The 22,957-nt window shown below is 29.0% G+C and overlaps 1 protein-coding gene across 4 annotated transcripts in view; it reads right to left on the bottom strand.

The window, feature by feature from the left end:
* The window catches only part of HPS4 (Hermansky-Pudlak syndrome 4 protein), a 122,852-nt gene that overhangs the window by 49,573 nt on the left and 50,322 nt on the right, over window positions 1-22,957 (bottom strand). For all 4 annotated transcript variants that reach the window (XM_075364760.1, XM_075364761.1, XM_075364762.1 and 1 more), the window contains 5 exons: window positions 19,699-19,933; window positions 11,390-11,620; window positions 7,657-7,751; window positions 5,660-5,729; window positions 1,455-1,622 (listed from right to left, as the gene is read on the bottom strand). In XM_075364760.1, coding sequence (XP_075220875.1) covers window positions 1,455-1,622; window positions 5,660-5,729; window positions 7,657-7,751; window positions 11,390-11,620; window positions 19,699-19,933 — 799 coding nt within the window. The remainder of the gene's footprint in view (window positions 1-1,454; window positions 1,623-5,659; window positions 5,730-7,656; window positions 7,752-11,389; window positions 11,621-19,698; window positions 19,934-22,957) is intronic.

The raw sequence follows: 22,957 nt of genomic DNA, 5'->3' as shown, positions 1-22,957 counted from the left end.
GTTGAAAAAACTGGGTTTTGAAGGCAAAAAAGAAACATACCTTTCTTTAATAGGCACAGTATTGAATCGGTTTAAAGTGGTTGTTAGTCCTCTAAACATTACCTAAAACTTGTCTGAAACAATTTTTGATATGACCAACCCTTACAGCAAAGGATAACCAAAATGTTGCTGAAATTGTAAGATGGGGCTTGTCATATGCTAAACATGTGAAATGGTTTTTCAAATGCAACCATTGTCGTATTGAGTAAATTTGAAGTTTTTCTTAACTTTAAGGTGGAATTTTTTTTTATCCCCTACTTAGCACTGGTTAAATCTACCCTGCCTTCCAGCATGCTGAAAGGAATTTTTTTTATTACTAATTACCTAATTTGTAATAATATAAATCAATTAGATAACATGCCTATTAAATTCCATAATTTTCTCTTTTTCAATTCTGTTTGACATACTTGGTAGTCAATGCATTTTTTTTTAATTACATGACAAGAATTTGAGTTTTGTGGATACTATTGTATGTTGTTGTTACTCTGCTTCATGTTTTGATAGTTAGTTGCTAGAATTAGTACTTCTTTGAGGGGGTTTTTAACCCAGAAATATCTATCAATATTTTATTTATTTCTGAGTTATGGTATTAAGTAAGTATAATATATAAAACTGAGATAAACTCTTACCATATACATTTGTTATTTTTGGTAACTAAAAAGTGAGGTATTCTTGTATTATAATGAATATACTACCAGTTCTATATTCATTGTTAAAGAAGTACTTTATATTTCAAATTCTAATTATTAAATCTTCTATTACTGATTTCACATACATTGATGATAATGAGTGCCAATGTAACTCATACCTATTTATTCCTTCCATGAGTGTTCCATAAAGAATTTTTTTTTTAATTCTTATGATAAAAGAATTTGAAAACTTTTCTTCATTAGCCAACAACAAAATGACCCCAAGGAGTTTCAATGTACATAGGATGTAGCAAAAAATATCTAGAGACTGGTACCCTTTCTAAATAATGATGTAAATGAAGGCAGTATGCTATTTGTTTGTGATCCAGGAAATTAATAATTTTCTCAAAAAATATATATAAATACTTTACATAAAATTACCACCTTTATGCCACAATATTATTCTGTTTCTATTATGATTACTTATTAACACTATTATTAACTTATCATTACCTAAAAATACAATCACTGTTGTAAACAGTACCAATATTAAAAACATATGTTTAATGTTTGAACAAAATTATGTTCAAACGTATGAACATATAGTACATGATATTAATGATTCTTAAATGATTAATTATGATAATAAGATAAGCAGTTAAAAACTACTATATTATGTAAAATAACACATACTTTACAAAACATAACTCTTAAATCATAAAAAAGTAATTTATTTTGCAATGATAATTTATTTATTTAGTATATTTTTTAATAAACAATACATACTTTAGTAGCTGCATCATTGGCTTGCCAAAGAGGAACAGAATTCAAAGCCGAAGACATTTGTTGTGATTGATTTACAAGTTCCTGGAGCTGTTTAGATGTCAAAAAAACATTTAATAATTGAACTCTGAATGGTAAATGAAATGGTGTTTTAACAGTAGAAGCTGGGGTCTGAAAAAAAATGCGTATCTAAGTTTTTTAATTTGAATATTTTAAATAACAAATATGAGGTGGGACCACAAAGTTCCCAGAATATATTTAGTAAACTATTTATATTAGTTTTACATTAGGCAGTGACATCATTGGCAAGGTTGTATAACTTTCTTTTTAGAGAGAATTTCAGAATAAACAAACCAGCTGATACCGAATCAGGAGAGTATGGCAGAACATACTCTCTCTGGAAAGTATGGCTCCAGAGATGTTATATGGTATAAAAGGTACTTATTCAACATCATTGATCAATGAGCTGGCAAAATTTTTGGAACAGTAAATTTACTATGATGATTTATTTTCACATCAATGTGAAGAATATAATGGTTACTTCCTATTCATATTTAAACTTCTGATGCTATTTTTTTTAGTAGATTTCCTTCTATCAATTCAAATATTTTCAAGTGCAAAAGTCCTCATCATAAAATATTAATGTGTTAATTAAATATGACAGTCATGTTTAATTTTCCAGACATCTAAATACATCTTTTATTGTAATTAAAATAAGTAATACTTTATACTGAACCAAATAACTTATAAGTCTGCTTACAAAGAACATGAAATTCAAAAAGATAATTTACTAATACCTTAGAAAGCCCAAGAAACTAGGACAATGTGTATGACGAATGACTAAGATTTAAAGTATTAAACTTTTGTAACAAACTATAAAACTTTTCAGAATGGTAGTCTTCTAACTAGATCTAAATTTATATTTCATTTTTTCATAATGTCTACAAAAACACAGAATTCTTTGAACAGAAGTAAATAATGAAAGACATTAAATTAGTTTATTCAGAAGATGATAATAAAAAATATTACTACATGTGAAAACAAATAATACAGATAGTCACTATTTACATATACACCTGATTTATTCCATGTAGCCTACTCCATAACCTACTCTAGTACTATTCTGTCAATGTGGTTCTTATACAGATGTACAAAAACACAACATGTAATCTCTTGTTATAACAATTTCATGAATTGATGTCTCATCAATCTAAGGATTGGTGATCACTTAAATCTAAAAAAGAGATGAAAACACAACCAATAAAAATATTGCTAATATAGATTCCAAAAAACTACAAACGAGTCCCATTTACAAAGCATTTAAATATAAAGTTTTTTTTTGCATTTATATCACTGTCTTCTAAGATAATAAACTGTTTGTAACAGTGGCTGAATAAAACAGACAGGTGTTTTACAGTCAATGTTCTCAAAACAGTATCTTTTACAGATTTATCATTTTCATCCTTGGTACTGTGATATCATTTGCAGGATGATAAATGATATCACTGGAATGGAATGTCTGATAACCACATCCACACATAAATTTTATCAACAAACACATGAACTAGCTAATGAAAATCAGTTAACAGAGTAAGACTTGATACTTGCAATTTCATTGCAAAATTTTATGGAGTATTCTGGATGCTTGAATGATCGATCGGCTCTGTTCTAATTTTAAGTAATAACAAATCACTTTTAACGCAATTCATAGCAAAAAAAAATGCATAATTAAATTCAAAAAATATTAAAATTTGTTTAAAATGAAAACCATTGCCAACAAAAATAAACATCATCTAGAATTACCAGTTATACATTAATAATTCAGTATTTTAGCTCAAAATCTTCATTTCCTACTTTGACTTGTCCGTCATTTGTTCAGTTGTTTTGGCCACCTTGATATCAAAACCTCAACTTTTGCATGCTTAATCACTCTATGACTACAAAATAACAAAGTTACTGATTATTTACTAAATATTTTAACTTTACCAGTATATGTTACCTTTATGAGGGGGGTTTTAGACACCATTATGCTGTTTTTTTCTGTTTGAAAATCATATTATAAAATTCATTTGCGATATATTTAATTTTTCTGGATTTCATTTTATTTCACTGTCAGAGGTAAACTGCATCCCTTAGAACCTGATGCATTTGCAACAATTTGGAAACTGAAAAAAGTGTGAATAAAGGTAAAATGTAAACAGCCAATGCCACATTCAATGAACTAGTTCCTGTAGACCCAGTCCAAAGTTATGAACACTAGGTGCAATTCTCCGTACTTTTATTTCTTAATGATCAATGACCATCATAGTTCATTCTAACATTTTAAATATAAACATAAAAACTTCTTTCCATTTAATTTCAATTCATCAAATGATTTAACACTGCCTGCTTGCTGTGGCATAACCTAAAACTAGTTGCAGGATATGCCAAATAGTCAAGAGGCCTGTAACTGAATTTATGAATTTATTATCATTGATTTATATGCTTATGTTTATTTACATAGAGCTTTTGTCTTTTTTAAGGTCCCAATTACTTAATAAACTGAATTATTTTTCAGATAATCAAAATAAATGTCTTCTTGGATTCTCTCAAAATTAATGTCTATTATATGTCCTCTTGGATTAAGATTAATAAAAGCAACAACAAAAATTATTTATAATATATAACACAAGTTATATAAAGTATTATCTGAGGAGAATGTATGCATGGAAAGACTCAATCCTTGTAGTTGTTTATTCAAAACATGTACATTTTTAATAACCCTAAATGGAATTCACACTTTTAGGATAAATAAGGCACAGTTCAGAAACTGCACCTGCAGTTCAATAAAAATTTCAGTGATTACAGAATCACCATCATAGTTTATTATAAATAAACTATAGTACTAAGATATTAGTATTATTTTTACTGATACTGATCACATTTTCCACTTTGTTATATGCAGTAAATTTTATATTAACATTTTCATTTGTATGGTATACATTAAATATAATTGCAATTAAATATTTTAAGCCAAAATTTTACACCTCAAACATAAAATATGAATTACTAACCCTCTTCTTACAATTAGTTAACTGATTGTATACAGTATGGTAAACAAATCACTGTTGTCAAAATTATAATTACATGTTATTTAACAAGAACTGGATGAAATACTGGGCTCGGCTGATAAATTTTGCACACTAGCGTATTACATGGAGACAAAAGGTACTATCGAGTTGGACGTGGCAGCACATGATTGCTAAAATCACCCAATACAAACCTGCAATAATGATTTGAAATCCATTTGCTGGTTTGTTTTCAGTACTAGTGAAAGTGGAGTCAAGTATGGCCAATAAGTCAACACAATTAAAACAGTGCACAGTGATTGAATTTTTAACAGCAGAAAATGTGAATCCTACAAATATTTTTCATCGTTTAAGAGTGGTTTACAGTAGTAAAACTGTTGACAAGAGTACTGTGAATAGGTGGGTGTATTGAAATTTCGTGAATGTGAAGCTAATAAAGCGACAATTGAGGATGTACCTTGCAGCAGATGACCAGTTTCTGTGACTGACGAGAAACATCAAAAGGAGATGGATGATTTATTTCAAAGTGACCGGCAAATCACCCAGCAATGCATTGCTATTCAGTTAGGCATATCTAAAGAATGAGTAGGCTATATTATCGAGCAACTGGGTTACCGTAAAATCTGTGCATGATGGGTACCGCGCATGCCACTACAGAGGCTCTTCGCAAGCTGAAGTTTGAGCCTATTCTGCATCCGCCACCATACTTGCCAGATTTAGCTCCATTTCTTCCCTCATCTCAAGAGGGATCCTAAAGGTAATCATTACACCACTGACGATGAGGTGAAGGAAGCAGTGACCACTTGGATCCGAGAAAGACCGCCAGAATTTGTTGGTGACAGAATGCAAAAACTGTCCCACATTGAAAAAAGTGTATGTGTAATTAGGGATTATACTGAAAAATAAATATTGCATTTTATAGTTAAGGTAATGTACTTTTATTCATCATTTTTTTATTTCATTCTAATATCTCTTTTTATTCCCATGCTATGCATACATGTGCAAAATTTATCAGCTGAACCTCGTACAAGCATTTTAAAGATATAATTATTTTGATAAATTAGTAGAAAATGAAGATTCTTCAAAACAAGTTATAATCTCAAAAAATTAAGAATTCATTTGAACAAACATAAAACATACCTTTATTCTATACGGATCACTGATCACAAGTGTTTTGGTTAATTCACTGCTCAACTGAGACACAACAACTCTAAACAGAATGTTAATATTAATATTACATTTTATAATATTTTAAAATAACTGAGTACTTAGAAATAGTTTATAATTAATACATTTAGGACTAGGCCTTAAATCAATATACGTTATATGTAGATGTAATTATGATTTTTAATTTACATATTGTTTAAGGATATATATATATATATATATATATATATATATATATATATATATATATATATAATGATGCATAACTGAAACATCTTTTTCTTTGTAATAAGTAGTTCACCATCATCTGTTGTTCTACGTGGCACAGGTCCCTTGCACCAATGATATCTTCATCCCTTTCTGGCCTAACCCTTATCTTTTTAGTTCTTTAGTAGTCTCCATTCTTCATAAGCGATTCATATTCACTAATATGTAAAGAATTTTTATAAATCAAATGGAATAGTAAAACAAGTATTTTACATATATAAGTTTTTACATGTATAAATCAATATAACGACCAATTCTGTATCTTATAATCTTTTTCAGTTTGAATTTCAGATGAACAGGAAACGAAAAAACACACATAAATAAATTTTAGATAAACAGGAAACAAAAAACATATAAATAAATTTCCAATAGAATAAATGTTTAATTGAATTGATAAATATGCATACTCAATAAATTAAAAGTTGTAACTTATAACCTTTTAATAAAATAAGTTGAAAAAAATCATTTTTGGTTCTTACACCTCTACCTTCAGTTTTAGAGTGATAAATACAAGAAAGAGCTGAATTGAAATCTAAATAACTTTTATCTTGTAATTTACTGAATACAAAAGGTTACACTTATGTCATTTTTTTTACAAAGTCATATAGTGAGTTAAGTGTTCTAACACTTCTAAGGAAAAAAGATACCTCTAGAAAACGTTTTTGGATGAGTGTAGCTGAACATCAAACTACCTATTTCATTCTTACATCAGACCTGAAGGATTTGCCTCCACCTCTCTTTGAGTGGCCCAAAGACATGAAAATTACCATGGACAAGGTCTGCTGTCTATGGCAGATGTAGAATACTCTTAACATGCAGATCTTGGATAATTGCTAAGCTGGGATGGGCAGTACCATCAAGCACTGTCCAGTTGCAACATAACAACCGTACTAAATAGTCCAATTGTCTCAACTTGATTACAGGATGCAGGATGCAGATAAGAGAACTAACTGCATACATTGCACTGCTAACAGTGTCACCCTGGGTATATAATGTTACAAGATTAATCTTTGTTTATTCCAAGAGTGTCAATATAATTCTTTCCTGCCAATGCTAATGAACAAATTTCTTTGGTTTTGGTGAGAACCTATAGCATTATTCCTTCCTTACTTGCTTTCCTGATTTCTAGTTGGTAGCAGTAGATCCAAGTTTTGTCTCTGTCAGGTCTTCTTAGGAGGTCATCATCTGCTTCAAAATGCTGTTAAAGTTTCTATGGCCTTCAGTTTTGTTGTTGCCTCTAAATTTGGATTTGGGCTAAATCAATGGATTACATTATCAAAGAATGTTCTAAAAACGTTTAGAAAAATCAATTACATACATGGCAGAGTTGCATACAACCCTTATTTTTATATTTTTCTTCTTTCTACCATGAAAGTTTAATCATCAGCGTATTCAAATTGTACCAATTCCACCTTAATTAGCAGACCAATAGTTCTAAGGTTAATTTGTAGCATATAGTTGGTGTATGGCTTTCATGGAATTTTTTCAGTTGGGATTCTACATACTCAGACTTATTAATTTAATGGTAGGACACAAAGTTTCAACCACATATATTAATTTAGGTCCTTAGTTTAGCCTAAATCTAAAAAAATTTACAGCTACATAACAATTATTAAATTAATTACTATTTCAAATTAAATCTAGTTAAGCATTAAAATAAGCTACATACAAAAAAAATTAACAAATATGTAAATTTTACTTACTTGTTTTGATATAATATGATTCCACCAAGAATACCAGGTTTCCTTTGGAAATACTGAAGAATCTGACTAGCTTCAAGGAAAATGCTACTTCCACTCTAAAACAATTATTATTTATACATTAATAATGTAAAAATGCATTTACAAAATGGATTCATCTAAAATTAAAATAAAATCAATGATTAATCATGATATTTACTCAAACTAGAAATTACAACAAACTTACAATATCACTTTACCAATTATTTTCCAACTAAAACTTTCTCACAAAATATCGCAGCACTATCCTCAGTCATGATTGAATTCATTTTATTAAGCTCCACATTAAATAAAAATTTTAAAAAATAAACAATATACTGAGTTACTAAAATAAAAATGAATATGCATTACATGGAATGTTCATTACAGAAGTGTAATGAACATTATTTAATAACACAGTTCATTGTTCATTTTATTACTTTTATTTCAAGCGTCAGTGTCTTTTATGTCTTACCTCAGTATTCTGTATTAGGTGGTTTATGTAGAATTTAAAATATAGTCTAACAGTACAAAGGAATAATAATATGAAGTTTAACATATTTGTATATGTGTATTACTCATCAAATTATAGAAAGCATTTACAACTAGAAGCGCAATACTTCTACCTGGGGATGTAAAGTAGTGTTGGCTTGCTAATTATACAGTGGAGGGGATAATTTACTGCAAAAGAATGTCAAAGGTATCAAGAAACCAGTCACTTTGTTTTCATTTTGTTAATTTGAGGTCTTCATTTCTATTTATAAACAGTAATTTTCAATACTCATCAACAACACTTTTTTTTTAAATATTTTGACAGTACCTTCTCATTAATGCTTACCTTTGAAATGCCTCAGCCAAGCTCAAACTGCAGATTAGGATGAGGATTGGTTTTAAAAAGTCAAACCAAATAAACAACAATGAACATTTACATCAAAAATTAAATAAATCCAGAAATCTTATGTTCAAAAAGTTGACCTAAGTTGACCTTTGTGGCCTGTCGGCCCATTTTACGCAACATGAAAAAAGTTATGGATGGATTAATGACTCAATTAACGGTTACAAAATGCCGGTATTCAAAGGATGAAAGCTATTGACACATGCCAACAATGCTGAAGGAAAAATTCTGAATGCATTTTTGATTTTTAAATCTGGCCAAAGCAAGGAGAATAGTGGAAGAAATTAATGCTTCAAACTACAACAATTTGCTGAAAACAAAGTTAATACCAAATTATCCATCTTGTTCAGTTTTGGTAACTGATAACACTCACTATCATGATATGAAATTACTCAAAGCACCAAACACAAATAGTACGTACTGTAAGAGCTGTTTGGCTACATAGCAGATATTCTTTGCTCAGGAGATATGTTAAAAACTGAACACCATGAATTAATGTGATTAAATATGTCCTCTACAAAAAGTACCATTATGACAAAATATTGGATTATGACAGTCACAATATGTTGAAATTATTACTTTAGCAGACTAAACTCAATCTGATTAAGCTGTTTTAGGGGAAAAAAAATCAAATTGTACGAGAAAATGAGTCATGATATTAAACTGAAATTTTGCATGTTGGTAAGCGAAATGGCTGAGAAAGACACTTTCTTAACATCCAGCAAATATTGGAAGCAGTACTATCAGTTTAAAAATTGAACAAAATTATTATGAAACAGAAAATATTTCCTACATGCAAACTGAAAGATAATCATTAACATTGATATTAATGATTACTTTCTTTATATTTACTTTGTTAATGATGAACTTTGTGAATATTTTTGATTTTTAAATCATCTACTGAATAATTATGTCAATTGATAGAGATAAAGAACAACTTTATGGAAAATAAGTTTTACTGCACAAGGTCTGTTCAGAAAATAACCGAACTTTTTTTTTTTTTAATCTTCATTATTAATTTTATAGATTACTGGTCCTTGTCCCCTTCAAAGTACTCCCCTCCCCTATTCATATATTTTTCCAGCGGTGTTTCCACTTCATTAAGCAGTCCTGGATAGCTTCACTTAAATGGCCTTTAGGGTTCATGATGAATTTGCTTTAATATCATCAACAGTCTCAAAATGGTGTCCTTTCATCACTGATTTTAATATCAGAAATAAGGAAAAATCACAAGGAGCCAGATTTGGAGAACAGGGAGGCTGAGGAAGGACAATCATCTGATTTTTGGCACAAAACTGATGAATTGACTAAGCTGAGCGTGCAGGTGCATTGTTGTGGTGAAGGAACCCCGAGTTGTCTCACCATAACTCTGGTCTCTTTCTGTGGATTTTTTTCACATAACTGTTGTAAAACGCTTTGATAGACACACGGATTTACTGTTTTACCTTGAGGCAAAAATTCAAAATACACAACTCCATTAAAATCGAAAAAACAGAGAGCATTACTTTGACACTGGATCAAGACTGATGTGCTTTCTTGGGGTGTGGAGATCCTCTGCCAATTCATTGTGATGATTGAACTTTTGTTTCAATGTCGTAGCCATAAACCCAGCTTTCATCTCCCATTATGATCCTTTGCAAGAATGTTTCATCATCATTGGCTTGTTCAAGAAGTTGCCAACAAATGTCCACTTGATGTTCTTTCTGCTGTTTGAACATCAAACCAAAAACAAACTTTGCTGGAACTTGATGAACGATCAATTTTTTCAGTCAAAATATCATGGCGTAATCCAAATGAGATACCAACCTCTTCTGCAAGTTCTCTGGCAATCAGTTGGCAATTTGCATGCACCACATCATTGATTTTCTGAACGTGGGTGTCATCAGTTAAGTCAAAGGCCTTCCTGGTCGAGGGTCATCTTCAATTGACTGACGAACACTTTTAAATCCTGAAAACCATTTATAACATTGTGTACAACCAAGAACATCATCTCCGTAAGCTTGTTTCAAAAGTTTAAATTTTTCTGTGAAAGTTTTCCCCAGTTTCACGTAAAATTTTATGTTGTATCATTGCACCTGAAAATCGCACATTACAAAAATTGCTACTAACACTTAAACACGTTGCACTCAAATAACAATAACACGAACACTAAACAAGATATCAACAATCCAAGAACATGTGGTTACAAAGGAGGTTATGCGGAACTCAATGCTGCCAACCGCTTGTCACTAAATATCTCCAATGGTGCTTAATGAAGAATGTTCGGTTATTCTGAACAGACCTCATATCTAATTATGCTAGTTTCTCATTTGTAGTGTTTCCGTAATTGATTTTTGTGTTTATGATGATTAATGAATAAGTTTTGGTTAAAAGTTTAGATAATTATCTTGTGCTGCAATCTATTTTTGGATATTTTTAGTTAATTTTGAACTTAATTTTTTAATTAAATGCACAGATCTACATTTGAATAAGATATGAAGTATTCTTAGATGACCACTTCATGTAATAACTTCAATAAATGATACAAGTCTGATTTTTAGTTTTCAGATTAACAAAAAGTTTTTGTTTCCTTTTTTCTTTTCATTCTAATTATTAAATTAGCAATATGTTTGATACATTGAAATTTCCCAACTGTTACATTAAATACGATTCTTATTATTTTTGAAATTATTGGTAGCATCTTAAATAAAAAAAAGAAAACTTCAAACAATAACATGATTTAATATATAACATTTATATTCATACATACAATTTTATTTTTATAAAATTTAATAATTTGTATAAAAAAAAGGATTACAGCTTACATAATAATTTATAACAAACCTTTGGTAAAGTAAGTACAGGTATTGTGCTGAATATGTTACCAGCAAAAATCATTATCGGTAAATAAATTTCAAAAATGCTACTAAGCTTTTCATATAATTCTTGATGGGTTGATGAATGATTTGATATAAGCTTCTCAAAATTCCCATGGTAGAACTGAAGAAGTTGATATAATATACTTGCTCGAGCACGAAGAACTGAATCTGGAATGTTACGATCTGTGCCAACACACTACAAAAAAAAAAAAAAAAAAAATGGAAAACAGTTTGTAAAATAACACAAACTTTTTATAACATATATTCATGGTGATTATTGTTTCTAAGTCATGATTGGTGAAATTTGAATAAATTTATTCCTCAGCCTTACAATACTCCAAGGGAAACACCTAGGCTCACATGTAACTAACACTTCTAGTAGTTCTAGGAACATAGGTCTAACTCATTTTGAATAGAATTTAAACAACTGAGATATATAATGAAACCAGATTAAAAAGATGAAAACTAAATAAAGTACAAAGTGCAATTTTCAATCTAATTTGATATGCTGAAAGTTTTTCTTGATATTTACAAACACTAATGACATCTGAATTAACACATAAAAAAATAAGTTGTTGGTTTTCAACAATAAATTCATAAATTTTAATGAGTTCTTTTGACACTGTAGCATACACTGTTTTATGACACTCTTCATTCACATAAATTCCTATGGAACATTGTTCTTCCACTGTTTTATATGAAATTACTTGAAAATAACATAAAAATTTAACTGATTTTAAAATCTGAAAATATAATATTATTACGTAAAACTTATTTATTTAATAAACACTTCCAAACACAGGATGAAATTTGAGACACTCGGTAAAGATGTGAACAGATCACTGACTAATGTCAGACTGACCAGTCTGTAACTGCAAAGATAAATGATGTAACAAGCATAAATGAGTGTGCTGCAACATGAATTCTCCGACTGGAAATGACTTCAGGTGCCTGTTATAATATGAACCATTCAAACAAGCAGTTGTCGAACGGTTCAAACAACTCTATTTCAACTATGAGTATAGTAATAAGTATAAAAATATTCAAGTGACAAGAAGGCAAGAAACCCCCTTGGAGCACTTATTTAGCGAGTTAAACTGGTATCACTTTTAACAGGTTTTCATGATTTTTGAGAGGTTATAATTTTTTTATTAGTACAATATACAACAAACTTTTTTATTTGCCATAAACATCTACAAAAACACTGTAAATTGTGCAAATTTTACATTTTTATCACCAGCCCCATCAGAGTTATTTGAAGTCAAAATTTGAATTTTTTTTTTAAATTAGTTTTCAAAAATTCATAAAAATTTAGGGGCAAGTATATCACCATTAATATTATTTATGGTAAAACAACTAACATATACCTACATATAAAAAATAATTCAAACTGTGTATGCCATCCATGCCTCTTGAAAAAATTACCAAACATGAAATTTCATCGTTTTTCATGTTCAACTTTATTGGTAATTTTCTCATAGAAAGAAGAGAGATGGGTAAATAAACCACCAAACCAATTGTTTACCTTTAGAAAATATGAATAAATTTCTTTGTTTCATCCTTCCAGAATCAATAGTTTTTTAGTTATGATTTTTTCCATAAACCCTTACAACCACAAAAATAGGTGTGCACACTGTAAGAAAAATGGCCACCACAGGTAAACTGCTTAAATAAAAAATTTTAAAAAGATAGTTTTAAGGTCCTGAAACATGTAGGAAACAAGTGGGTAAGTTTCAATTTTTTTTGAATTGAGCAAGCAACCACCCTTGGGTCACTTCAAATGGATTCACCCTTATACAAAAGTGAATGAAACCAGAAAAATTAGATAGTATGACAGTTTAATATACAAATAGATATGATATATGAAAATAAGACTTACAGTCAGTTGTGATGTAAGCATTGAATACTGTCTTAAGGAAAGGTCACATTGGATCAGTCAGATTTGCATCAGGAGTGGAAGGGAAACCATGTGTTTAGTCTTTCCCCTTACAGCTCCTCTCCTTCTTATCCATTTAAGAAAGATAGTGATCATCATTTTAAAATGGAAAATTCGTTAAAAAAATTGCTACAATAGTTATGACCAAAGTGCAAAATTTCATAAAAATCAGAAAATGCATTTGACAATACTTTTTTATAAACAAACATATAAGATTCCAAAAGATCTAAATTAAAAAGGATCTAACTTTGCTTGTTTAATTAAGAGTAAAGGCATTGTACACCATTATTTTACAACAGAAAGGAGTACAATAACTTCTAAGAATGCGCTCAAGCAACCTGTTGATAGAAGTACATTCACACAAACATATAAATGTGAATTTGTTCACTATTTTTAACTGCCTTCAAAAAAGGATAAGGTTCTAAATTTGACTGTGTGTGTGTGTGTGTGTGTGTGTGTGTTTGTATGTATATTGTGTATATATAAACACACACACAATATATATGTTACACAATAACTCTGACATCAGTAAACCAATTTTGATATTTTTTTTTAGAGTATGTGCAGTGGTCCCATATAAATTTTAACCAAATCCAATGATAATCTTACGAAAAATACAAAATATACCGAATGGCTCAACACTCCTGAACACTCGAACCAGCACAGTGTTACTTTCTGTTCCCTGTATGACTAAGATATTAATAACAGTCTATATTATCATTGTTTAGTCTCTGTGGAAATATTCATGGCATTTTTTCTCTATTTTTCTTCCTTAAAATGATCACTCCTTTTTTTCTTGGTTACTTTCCTCTAACTCCACATAAATATTAAACCTACATTTAATATTTATATAAAATGGTGAAAAAGTGTACTATCCCTAATTGAAAAATTATAATATAAATATTTGTATTTATATTATGGAATAATAAATTCTAATTTTGCAATTTTAGACAAATATTCATACAAGGATGAATATATGGGAATTGTTATCCCAACAGACATCACTCTGTATGAAGTGAGTTAAATATTATAATTTTACAATAAATAATATTCTATAGTTATTATAAACACTTTTTAACCAGGTAGTTGCAAACCTTGTCCAAATGTCTACTCCCAATAATGAAACCTACAAATTGAATAGATTACACAACCTCATCATTACTGTCACAGCTTTCTCATCATGTGGACTACTTAATAACTTGTTTGTATCCAAATCAGACAAGGCGATGTCCTCTAAAGTTTTAACTCAACTAACAGCAACATAAATCTGCCCCTCAGGAAAATTTTTCTTGCCAAGTCTAACACTGCCCTATCAAAGAGTTGTACCCTGCACTTTGTGAACAGTTACACCGCAGCTTAATATTAGAAGTACCAGTCTGCATTCAACATTTCCATATCCCTTTGTCATTTGGAATGTTGTAAAAACTGGCAAAATGGCTACACACAACCATCAACATCTTTCATTTTAAGACCAACAGTCTCCTCATGAAATTTTGAGTACAGCTTGCAGTAACTCTTCTTCCTCGTATATCAAGCCAAGGCAGTGAGAATGTTGCTCTTGCATTTCATTTGACAAATGTTTGTGTATTAAACTGATACGATAAGCATGACTCTCTAGACTTTCACTCCATAAGAATCGACTGTTGTATGTTCTTATTTGTGAGAGTCTACATTCTCATTGTTGAGAAGTCTCTGCAGAAATATTCATGGTATTTCTTCCTCTATTTTTCCTTAAACAATGATTCCTTTCTTGTCAACTTTACGTTAAATGTCACTGACTCATTTGAGCAGCACATTTAGTAGGTTACCCTTTTTTTTTTGTCTTCAGTCATTTGACTGGTTTGATGCAGCTCTCCAAGATTCCTTATCTTTGCTAGTCGTTTCATTTCGGTATACCCCCTACATCCTACATCCCTAACTATTTGTTTTACATATTCCAAACGTTGCCTGCCTACACAATTTTTTCCTTCTACCTGTCCCTCCAATATTAAAGCAGCTATTTCAGGATGCCTTAATATGTGCCCTATAAGTCTGTCTCTTCTTTTAGCTATATTTTTCAAAATGCTTCCTTCTTCATCTATTTTCCGCAACACCTCTTCATTTGTCACTTTATCAACCCATCTGATTTTTCTACCCATATTTTAATTATATAAATAATATATTTTTTCAGCCTCCGCAAAGTACAGAATCATAGAACACTCTTACCTATACTTTTTTATGTTCAAAACGTTTTTGGGCCTTCGAGCCTAAGCCCATCTTCAGTAATAATTTTAATAATTCTTCATCTGTTTACATTTACACATTAAACTTTATCTTTTTACTTTTATTTCGTAAAAATTGTTATAAATAAAATTTAAAAATTCTGAACAAGTATTTGTTCAGTCAGGAGAATGAAAAAGTATTGCAATAACTATTCACTTATCAATATCTTATTTTTGTGCGCCAACTTAAGTAATTTTTATAAGAATGTCCCCACCAAATTCTATTTGCAGATTTATAAGGCTGAATTTACATATATATATGCATACACAATTTTTCTAAAATTTCTAATTTTTAATTACTATTTTCATGTTCAATATTTACTTTTTCGATTACTTCTAAATTAGTTATATTATGATTATTATTTATTAAATGGTCAGCTACATTTGAGAAACCTATTTTTTTTATTTTTAAATAATCTAAAATGTTCATTAAATCTATCATTAAAGACCTATTTGTTTTACCAATATATATCTTTTTGCAATTGTTGCATTTTATTTTATAAATACTGGAAGAATCATATTTATTTTTTACTTTTTTATTATTATATTTTAAATGTTTTATTACATGATTATCAGGTTTATAAGCAGGCTTATATTTTTTATCATTATATACATCAATCAAGTTTTCTATAATTTTATTTGTATAAGAGTACTTTATATAAATATTTTCACTATTTTTATTTTTATTTACAGGTATTAATGTAGTAATGTTTGTGTTATTGAAAAATTCTGGATTATATTTTTTTATATATATTATCAATCAATGACGTATGATATTCATTTTTTATAGCTGTATTTTTTTATTATTTATTTCATGATACAATTCCTGTTTATCGTTTATGTATTTTATTGCTCTATTTATCAAGTTTTTAAAAATATTAATTTTTTGGGACCAAGGATGATTAGAATTCTTGTTTATAATGATTTCATTTAAGGTAGGTATTTTATATACTCCAGTTATTATTTGATCGCTTTTATTTGTTTAATATTTACGTTTAAATAATTTATTTTACTATTATGTTCCATTTAATATGTAAATTTTAATGTTTTATGATATGAATTTAATTTATTTAAAATTTCTTCATGTTCGTTATATATAATTGGTTCATATATATCTAAAATATCATCCACGTATCTGACCCATAATAAAACTTTATATACGTGATTTATGCCATAGACTATTCTACTCTCAAATTCCTGCAGATAAATTTCTGACATTACAGCAGATTTCCAACATTAACATGGGATTTCCCTTATCTGATTAATTTTCTATATTCTATTTTTTTTTCTTTATTTTTCCTCTGTACGTTAAATGAGTATACAGAGTGATTCAGGAGGATAAGGCAATACTTTGACAACTCATTCTGGAGGCTAAAAATAAGAAAAAGTTCATATAAACATATGAACGCTGAAAACGCTTCTTTACCGAGTTATACAGGGTGAAAGATTTCGCCCGAGTTTCAGTTCCTCCGGGTAAATTAAGGCTTTCTGAAATTCTGGTAAGGCAAATTCAATTGTTTCTTATGGTTTTTGGGCTGGGAAATCGAAAAAAATAAATCCAAGAATTGTATCTCTCTTAGTTTCTAAGATATCCCATGTAAAACGCCAAAAATAGGGTCAAAAAACATATTTTTGTATGTTTGACGTACAATAAAGTTGTTAAATTGGCAATAAATCATACATTTTTTAAACATAAATTGTAGAAAATTTAATTATAAGAAGATTGATGTAAATAATGTCAACTGAAAACAAATAAAATTTTAAACATGTTGACTCTTATTAACAACAAAATCGACGAAAACATAGAAGAAAATGTTACAAAAAAAGAAAACAGATGTGTCTAGTAGGTACAATAATTTTAGACCTACGGAAAACATGTTGGCAACAATGATTTTTTCCATCACAATTTGTTTAAATACTACTCATTGTTGTCAGTTAATTGTGGTAATGTGTTAAATAACCTTTCGCTGATCAATCGTGTTTGCAGTATTATGTCAAATTCTTATCGTAAAAATTTCAGAAAACTGTTAAGAAGTGTAATTTTGTATTCATTTTACAGTGCATAAAAATCAAGTCTGTTAAAAAAAGTGAAATTGTTGACATTATTTATACCAATCTTCTTATAATTAAATTCTCTACAATTTATGTTTAAAAATGTATGATTTATTGCCAATTTAACAAGTTATTGTACGTCAAACATAAAAAAATGTGTTTTTTGACCCTATTTTTGGCGTTTTACATGGTATATCTTAGAAACTAAGAGAGATACAGTTCTGGGACCTATTTTTTTTTTTTATTTCCCAGCCCAAAAACCATAAGAAACAATTGAATTTGCCCCTTAATTGACCTTACCAGAATTTCAGAAAGCCTTAATTTACCCGGAGGAACTGAAACTAGGGCGAAATCTTTCACCCTGCATAACTCGCTAACGAAGCGTTTTCGAACCTATGGACTTTTTTCTTATTTTTAGCCTCTAGAATGAGTTGTCAAAGTATTGCCTTATCCTCCTGAATCACTCTGTATACTCATTTAACGTACAGAGGAAAAATAAAGAAAAAAAAATAGAATATAGAAGAAAATTTAATCTAAATAAATTAATAATAATAATAATTATTATATATATATACATATATATTAAATATAATATATTATAGTTATAATATAATATATTAAATAATATATATTGGTACTAGATACCATTAAAAATTGTGAAATAAATAATTTTTAAAAAATAAATAAAAACAGAGTTCAAAGAATAATAGTACTAAAAAATTTACAAATAATTATATTTTTATTTAACAACTAAAATAAAAGTATTTACAACAAATAACTATTTTTGAAGTCAGTGCCAGCCAATACAAGTTAAACAAAAAAAAATAATAAATTTATAATAGAAGTTTTACTACAATAAAATGAGATCTACAAAAATATAATACAATAAAATGCAATGTCCAAAAATATGATAAATACTTTATAGATGCTTAGATAAATATATATTATTACCAATGAGATTCCAGTTTACATGCGGGAAACCCATTTAGTCAATTTAGCCGCCTAGCAGTTACACAGACTTATTTGCATATTCGCTACATAAGTTAGTACCTCAACTGACCACTAACTAATAAATTATTATCAATTTTGATTGATAATAAATTGTATTTCCCAAAAAATTACCAAAAGAGCAATAAACACGTTTATAAACTAATGCATATGAAAAAAACTGCATGTTTTTTTTTATTGCAAGTTATTGTGATTTTCAAAAGTAATCCTTATTTATATACATCCACTCCAGCAGTCACATTATTGCCAAACGTACAGTATCTGCTAATGCTGTACTTTTTTTACTTTATTTTAACTTTTTTTTAAATACAACCATTTTTAATAAAAACTGTTTGATATCCACTGAAAAAGGTAATAGGAAAAATTGAAATAACTAATAATTTTCAGAACAAATCAATTTAATACCTTTTTTTATCAGTCTGCTATAGTAATTTAGTAAAAGTAATAGAAATAATTAATAACAATAAAATTCAACCTCTTAATAATAATATATACAAAAACACTAAAATAAATTTTTTTTTTTAAGTCAATACCAAAAGTTTTTGTTCATATTTGTCTAAATATTTATCTAAATATTCTATATAAATAATATTTTTAACTCAGCTCACCTGAAGATTCTTTAACTATCATAAACACTAAAGATATTTTAATTTTTTGAATGTGTACATAACAAAAACCCACACAGTATTTCTCAGAATATTTAGTGATAGTAAAGAAAGGAGAGTAATGAAATTTAATAATAAAATTTAATAATAAATTTAATAATGAAATTTTCTGTCAAGAAACAGGTTAAATTGCTAGAATATGCTCTGTGATTACAGTCATTAAGGCAACAGACAACTGAAGCTGAATGGGATTTTATTAAAAGAGAAAAAATTAAAAGGTAAGAATTTATTATTTATGGACTTAAATTATAAAATAAGTTATTATTTAACAGTCAGATCTAGAGCACAATTTAACATGTAAGTCGGATCTAGAGCATAATTTAACATGTAAATAATATATAATTTAACTTACCATAATATAACGTCCACAAATTTTAATTGAAAATTTTCCACTTTGTAATGATAGAATAGAGGGTGGAGAAAATGTAGATTCAATAAAATGTGTAACACCGATTAACTGACCACATAATATTAATCTCTGTTCATCAGTTACCCAGCTTGGATAAAAATAAAGTACAGCTTGTTGAGGATCATCCTCTTCTCTTTGACAAATTTCACGGTCGTATACAAATGCAATAATTAATTCTCTACAAACAAATAAAACAGTCAACATATCACAATTATATATTTCCTTCCCCATTTTAATTACTAAAAAATGCTGTATAATACGCCTTTACTTTAGGAAAAAAGTTATAAATAATATAAATTACATTGGACAACATAAAATTTGGAACTGAAAAGGGAGTAGGTGTTCTATATAGTATTTTATATGCTGAATCTAAATATGTATTCTGAAACAACCCATCACGTAATGTTCATAAGCATAACCCCTTAAATTTATTTGTTCCATCATTCATGAAAAAAACAATACAAATAAGTTAATACATAAGAGGATTTGCCTTTTGGCATTTTTTTTTTTTGGGGAAAGATCATTTACTATAATTTGGCGAGAACCTACTAACCATTATGACAATTGCTATTTTTGCTTAACAAATATTACTGGTTTCAATTCAAACAATAGAAGCCGTATTGCAAACCCAAATGTTTGTTCACCTATGAGACCAGTACTTCATGGTGTTGATTTTGTGATTCTGCTCGGTCTACTTCTTGGAAAGAAATTTCTGATTACCCAGAAGTCTCAACCGATAAATCCTGAACTTCATTAAATATTAATTACATTCCAGAAGAATCAAATACAGAACCTCACCTCATCACACAAGCAGAACTGAGTGACTTGTATTTGTCGAAATGACATACAGAACTCCTAGGTTTACATCTTAAAGAATGGAATTTATTAAACAAGAATATTAAAATTTCAATATATAGAAATTGAAATGAAAATTTACTGAAATACTTTAGAAGAGATGTTTTAATTTATTTCTGCCATAATTCTAGGGGGCTAATGTCTGAACTGGACATTGAATATGTTATTCATGATAGGTGTTTATTTATAAGAGTCATCAAAAAGAAGCTTAAAGACAGTGTTATTGCATAACTTGAATAAAGTTTCTTCTATATTGGTAGCACGTGCTGTAGGAATGAAAGAAACATATGAAACTATGTCAAATATTTTAAAAGCTATTAAGTATGATGACACTCATGGTAAATCATTGCTGACCTGAAAGCAATAGGGCTTCTTCTTGTTCTCCAGAATGGCTTTACAAAATATACGTGTTTCTTGCATTTGTGGGATACTCAGGCTACATATAAACACTGTGCAGTTAAAGACTTGCCAAAAAGAAATGAGTTTACCCCAGGGGAAAATGTTGTCAATATTTCCCTTGTCAAAGTAGATCGTATTATTTTACCACCTCTACACATAAAACTGGGCCTGATGAAGAATTTTGTAAAAGCATTAGATAAAGATGAAGACGGCTTTAAATATTTAGGTTAGGTTTTTTCACAATTAAGTGAAGCCAAATTAAAAGACGTTATATTAATCGAGCCACAAATAAGAAGATTAATTTGTGAAAGTATATTTGACACGAAACTGAACCCTAGAGAACTAGCAGCATGGAAGTTATTTAAAGATGTTACTGGTTTTCTTGGAAACAAGAAAGCTAAAAAAACCATGATCAGCTTAAAAATGAACTCTTAGTGCACTACAAAAATTTAGGCTGCAGAATGTCATTGAAAATTCATTTTTTAGATTCTCATTTGAACTTTTTCCCTTTAAACTTGCGTGAAATCAGCAATGAACAAGCAGAAAGATTCCACCAAGATATACTGCAAATGGAACAACATTATCAAGGCGAATAGGATGAATCTATGATGAGCGACTACTGCTGGATAATAAAAAGAGAAAACTTTACTGAACACAAAAGGAAAATAGAAAAAATAAATTAAAATAAATGGAAATATCTGCAAAATAAAGGTTTTAATTATAATTGTTATTATTCTTGTATTCTTTTATTTAAGAAACTTCTCAATATTTTAAAGGTCATAAATAAAAATCTGAGGGTGACGAAGAAAAACTGATTTCATTTTAAGATTCAGCATAAAAAATGCATTCTAATTCACCTACTTTTATCTCAGTTCCAAATTTTTTTTTTTTGTTGACCTGTCATTAATTTAATTGGTATAACTACTACTCACTAATAAATACTGTTAATTTTATAAAAATATAAATACAAAATAAACATAAATTGAAAGAAATTCTCCAGAAGTTAATTTGTAACCTAATAACTGAGCAATTTGTATAGTTTTCTACATCTTTATAAAAATCACAGTGCAATTTTAAATTTCTGAAAACTTTGGAAGGAAAAGTGATGAAACAAGTATGAGACGTGAAACAAGCACCAAATTAAAGATATTTTTAAGATTCATAGTGTTATAAAATTTTGAGTAGGAAATACAGTGACAGAGGAATGAGTAAACAAAATAAATGTGGGTAATGCCACTTGCAGCAGTCAAGATGGTGACTGGAAAAAAGGTTTTTAGACAAGACTGGACAGTGTCAAAGCCACTTTTTGTATTTCATTTGACATATTCACACACATAATATTAGCACCAGCACCACAGAAAATGAACATGAAAAACATGATTCCTTGAATGTAAAGATTGCTGTACTCAGGTGAGACAAGTAATCACATCAATTTTTCTATAATGAAACTTATCATAAAATCTCACAATTACTTAGAAATGTTTGCTGTTTGTATTTCACCAAACAGGAGCTAACAGATGTCACCTTTCAACAGGATAATCCTCCTCCATACTATGCAAACTGTGTTTGTGATTTTCTCAATGGCGCACTTCAATGATGGATCAGAACAGGTAGAGGTCTTGGTTCCCTCAGGATTTTATTTCTCTATTTCTACTTTTGGGTTTTTCAAAATGTATACATTCTACAAATCTATGGAAGCTACTACTTGAAACAATGAATCACAGAGGTAATCTCAGCTGTTAATTCTGATATATTTAGCAGGTAAAGCAGGAATATATACACGCCAATGATATGTATAAGAAATTCGCAGGGCTCACATTGAATTCATCGGATATAAGATGAAACTTTAAAATAGTACCCATTAACTTGAGATTTATTTGATATCTGAATCTTTTTTCCTTTAAAAGTTACAGAAATTAAAACTGCACCGTGACTTTCACATTATATT

This window comes from Lycorma delicatula, chromosome 4 (genome assembly GCF_047948215.1).
Source record: "Lycorma delicatula isolate Av1 chromosome 4, ASM4794821v1, whole genome shotgun sequence".
Lineage (NCBI taxonomy): Eukaryota > Metazoa > Arthropoda > Insecta > Hemiptera > Fulgoridae > Lycorma > Lycorma delicatula.
This window is presented reverse-complemented; position numbering and strand designations above follow the sequence as displayed.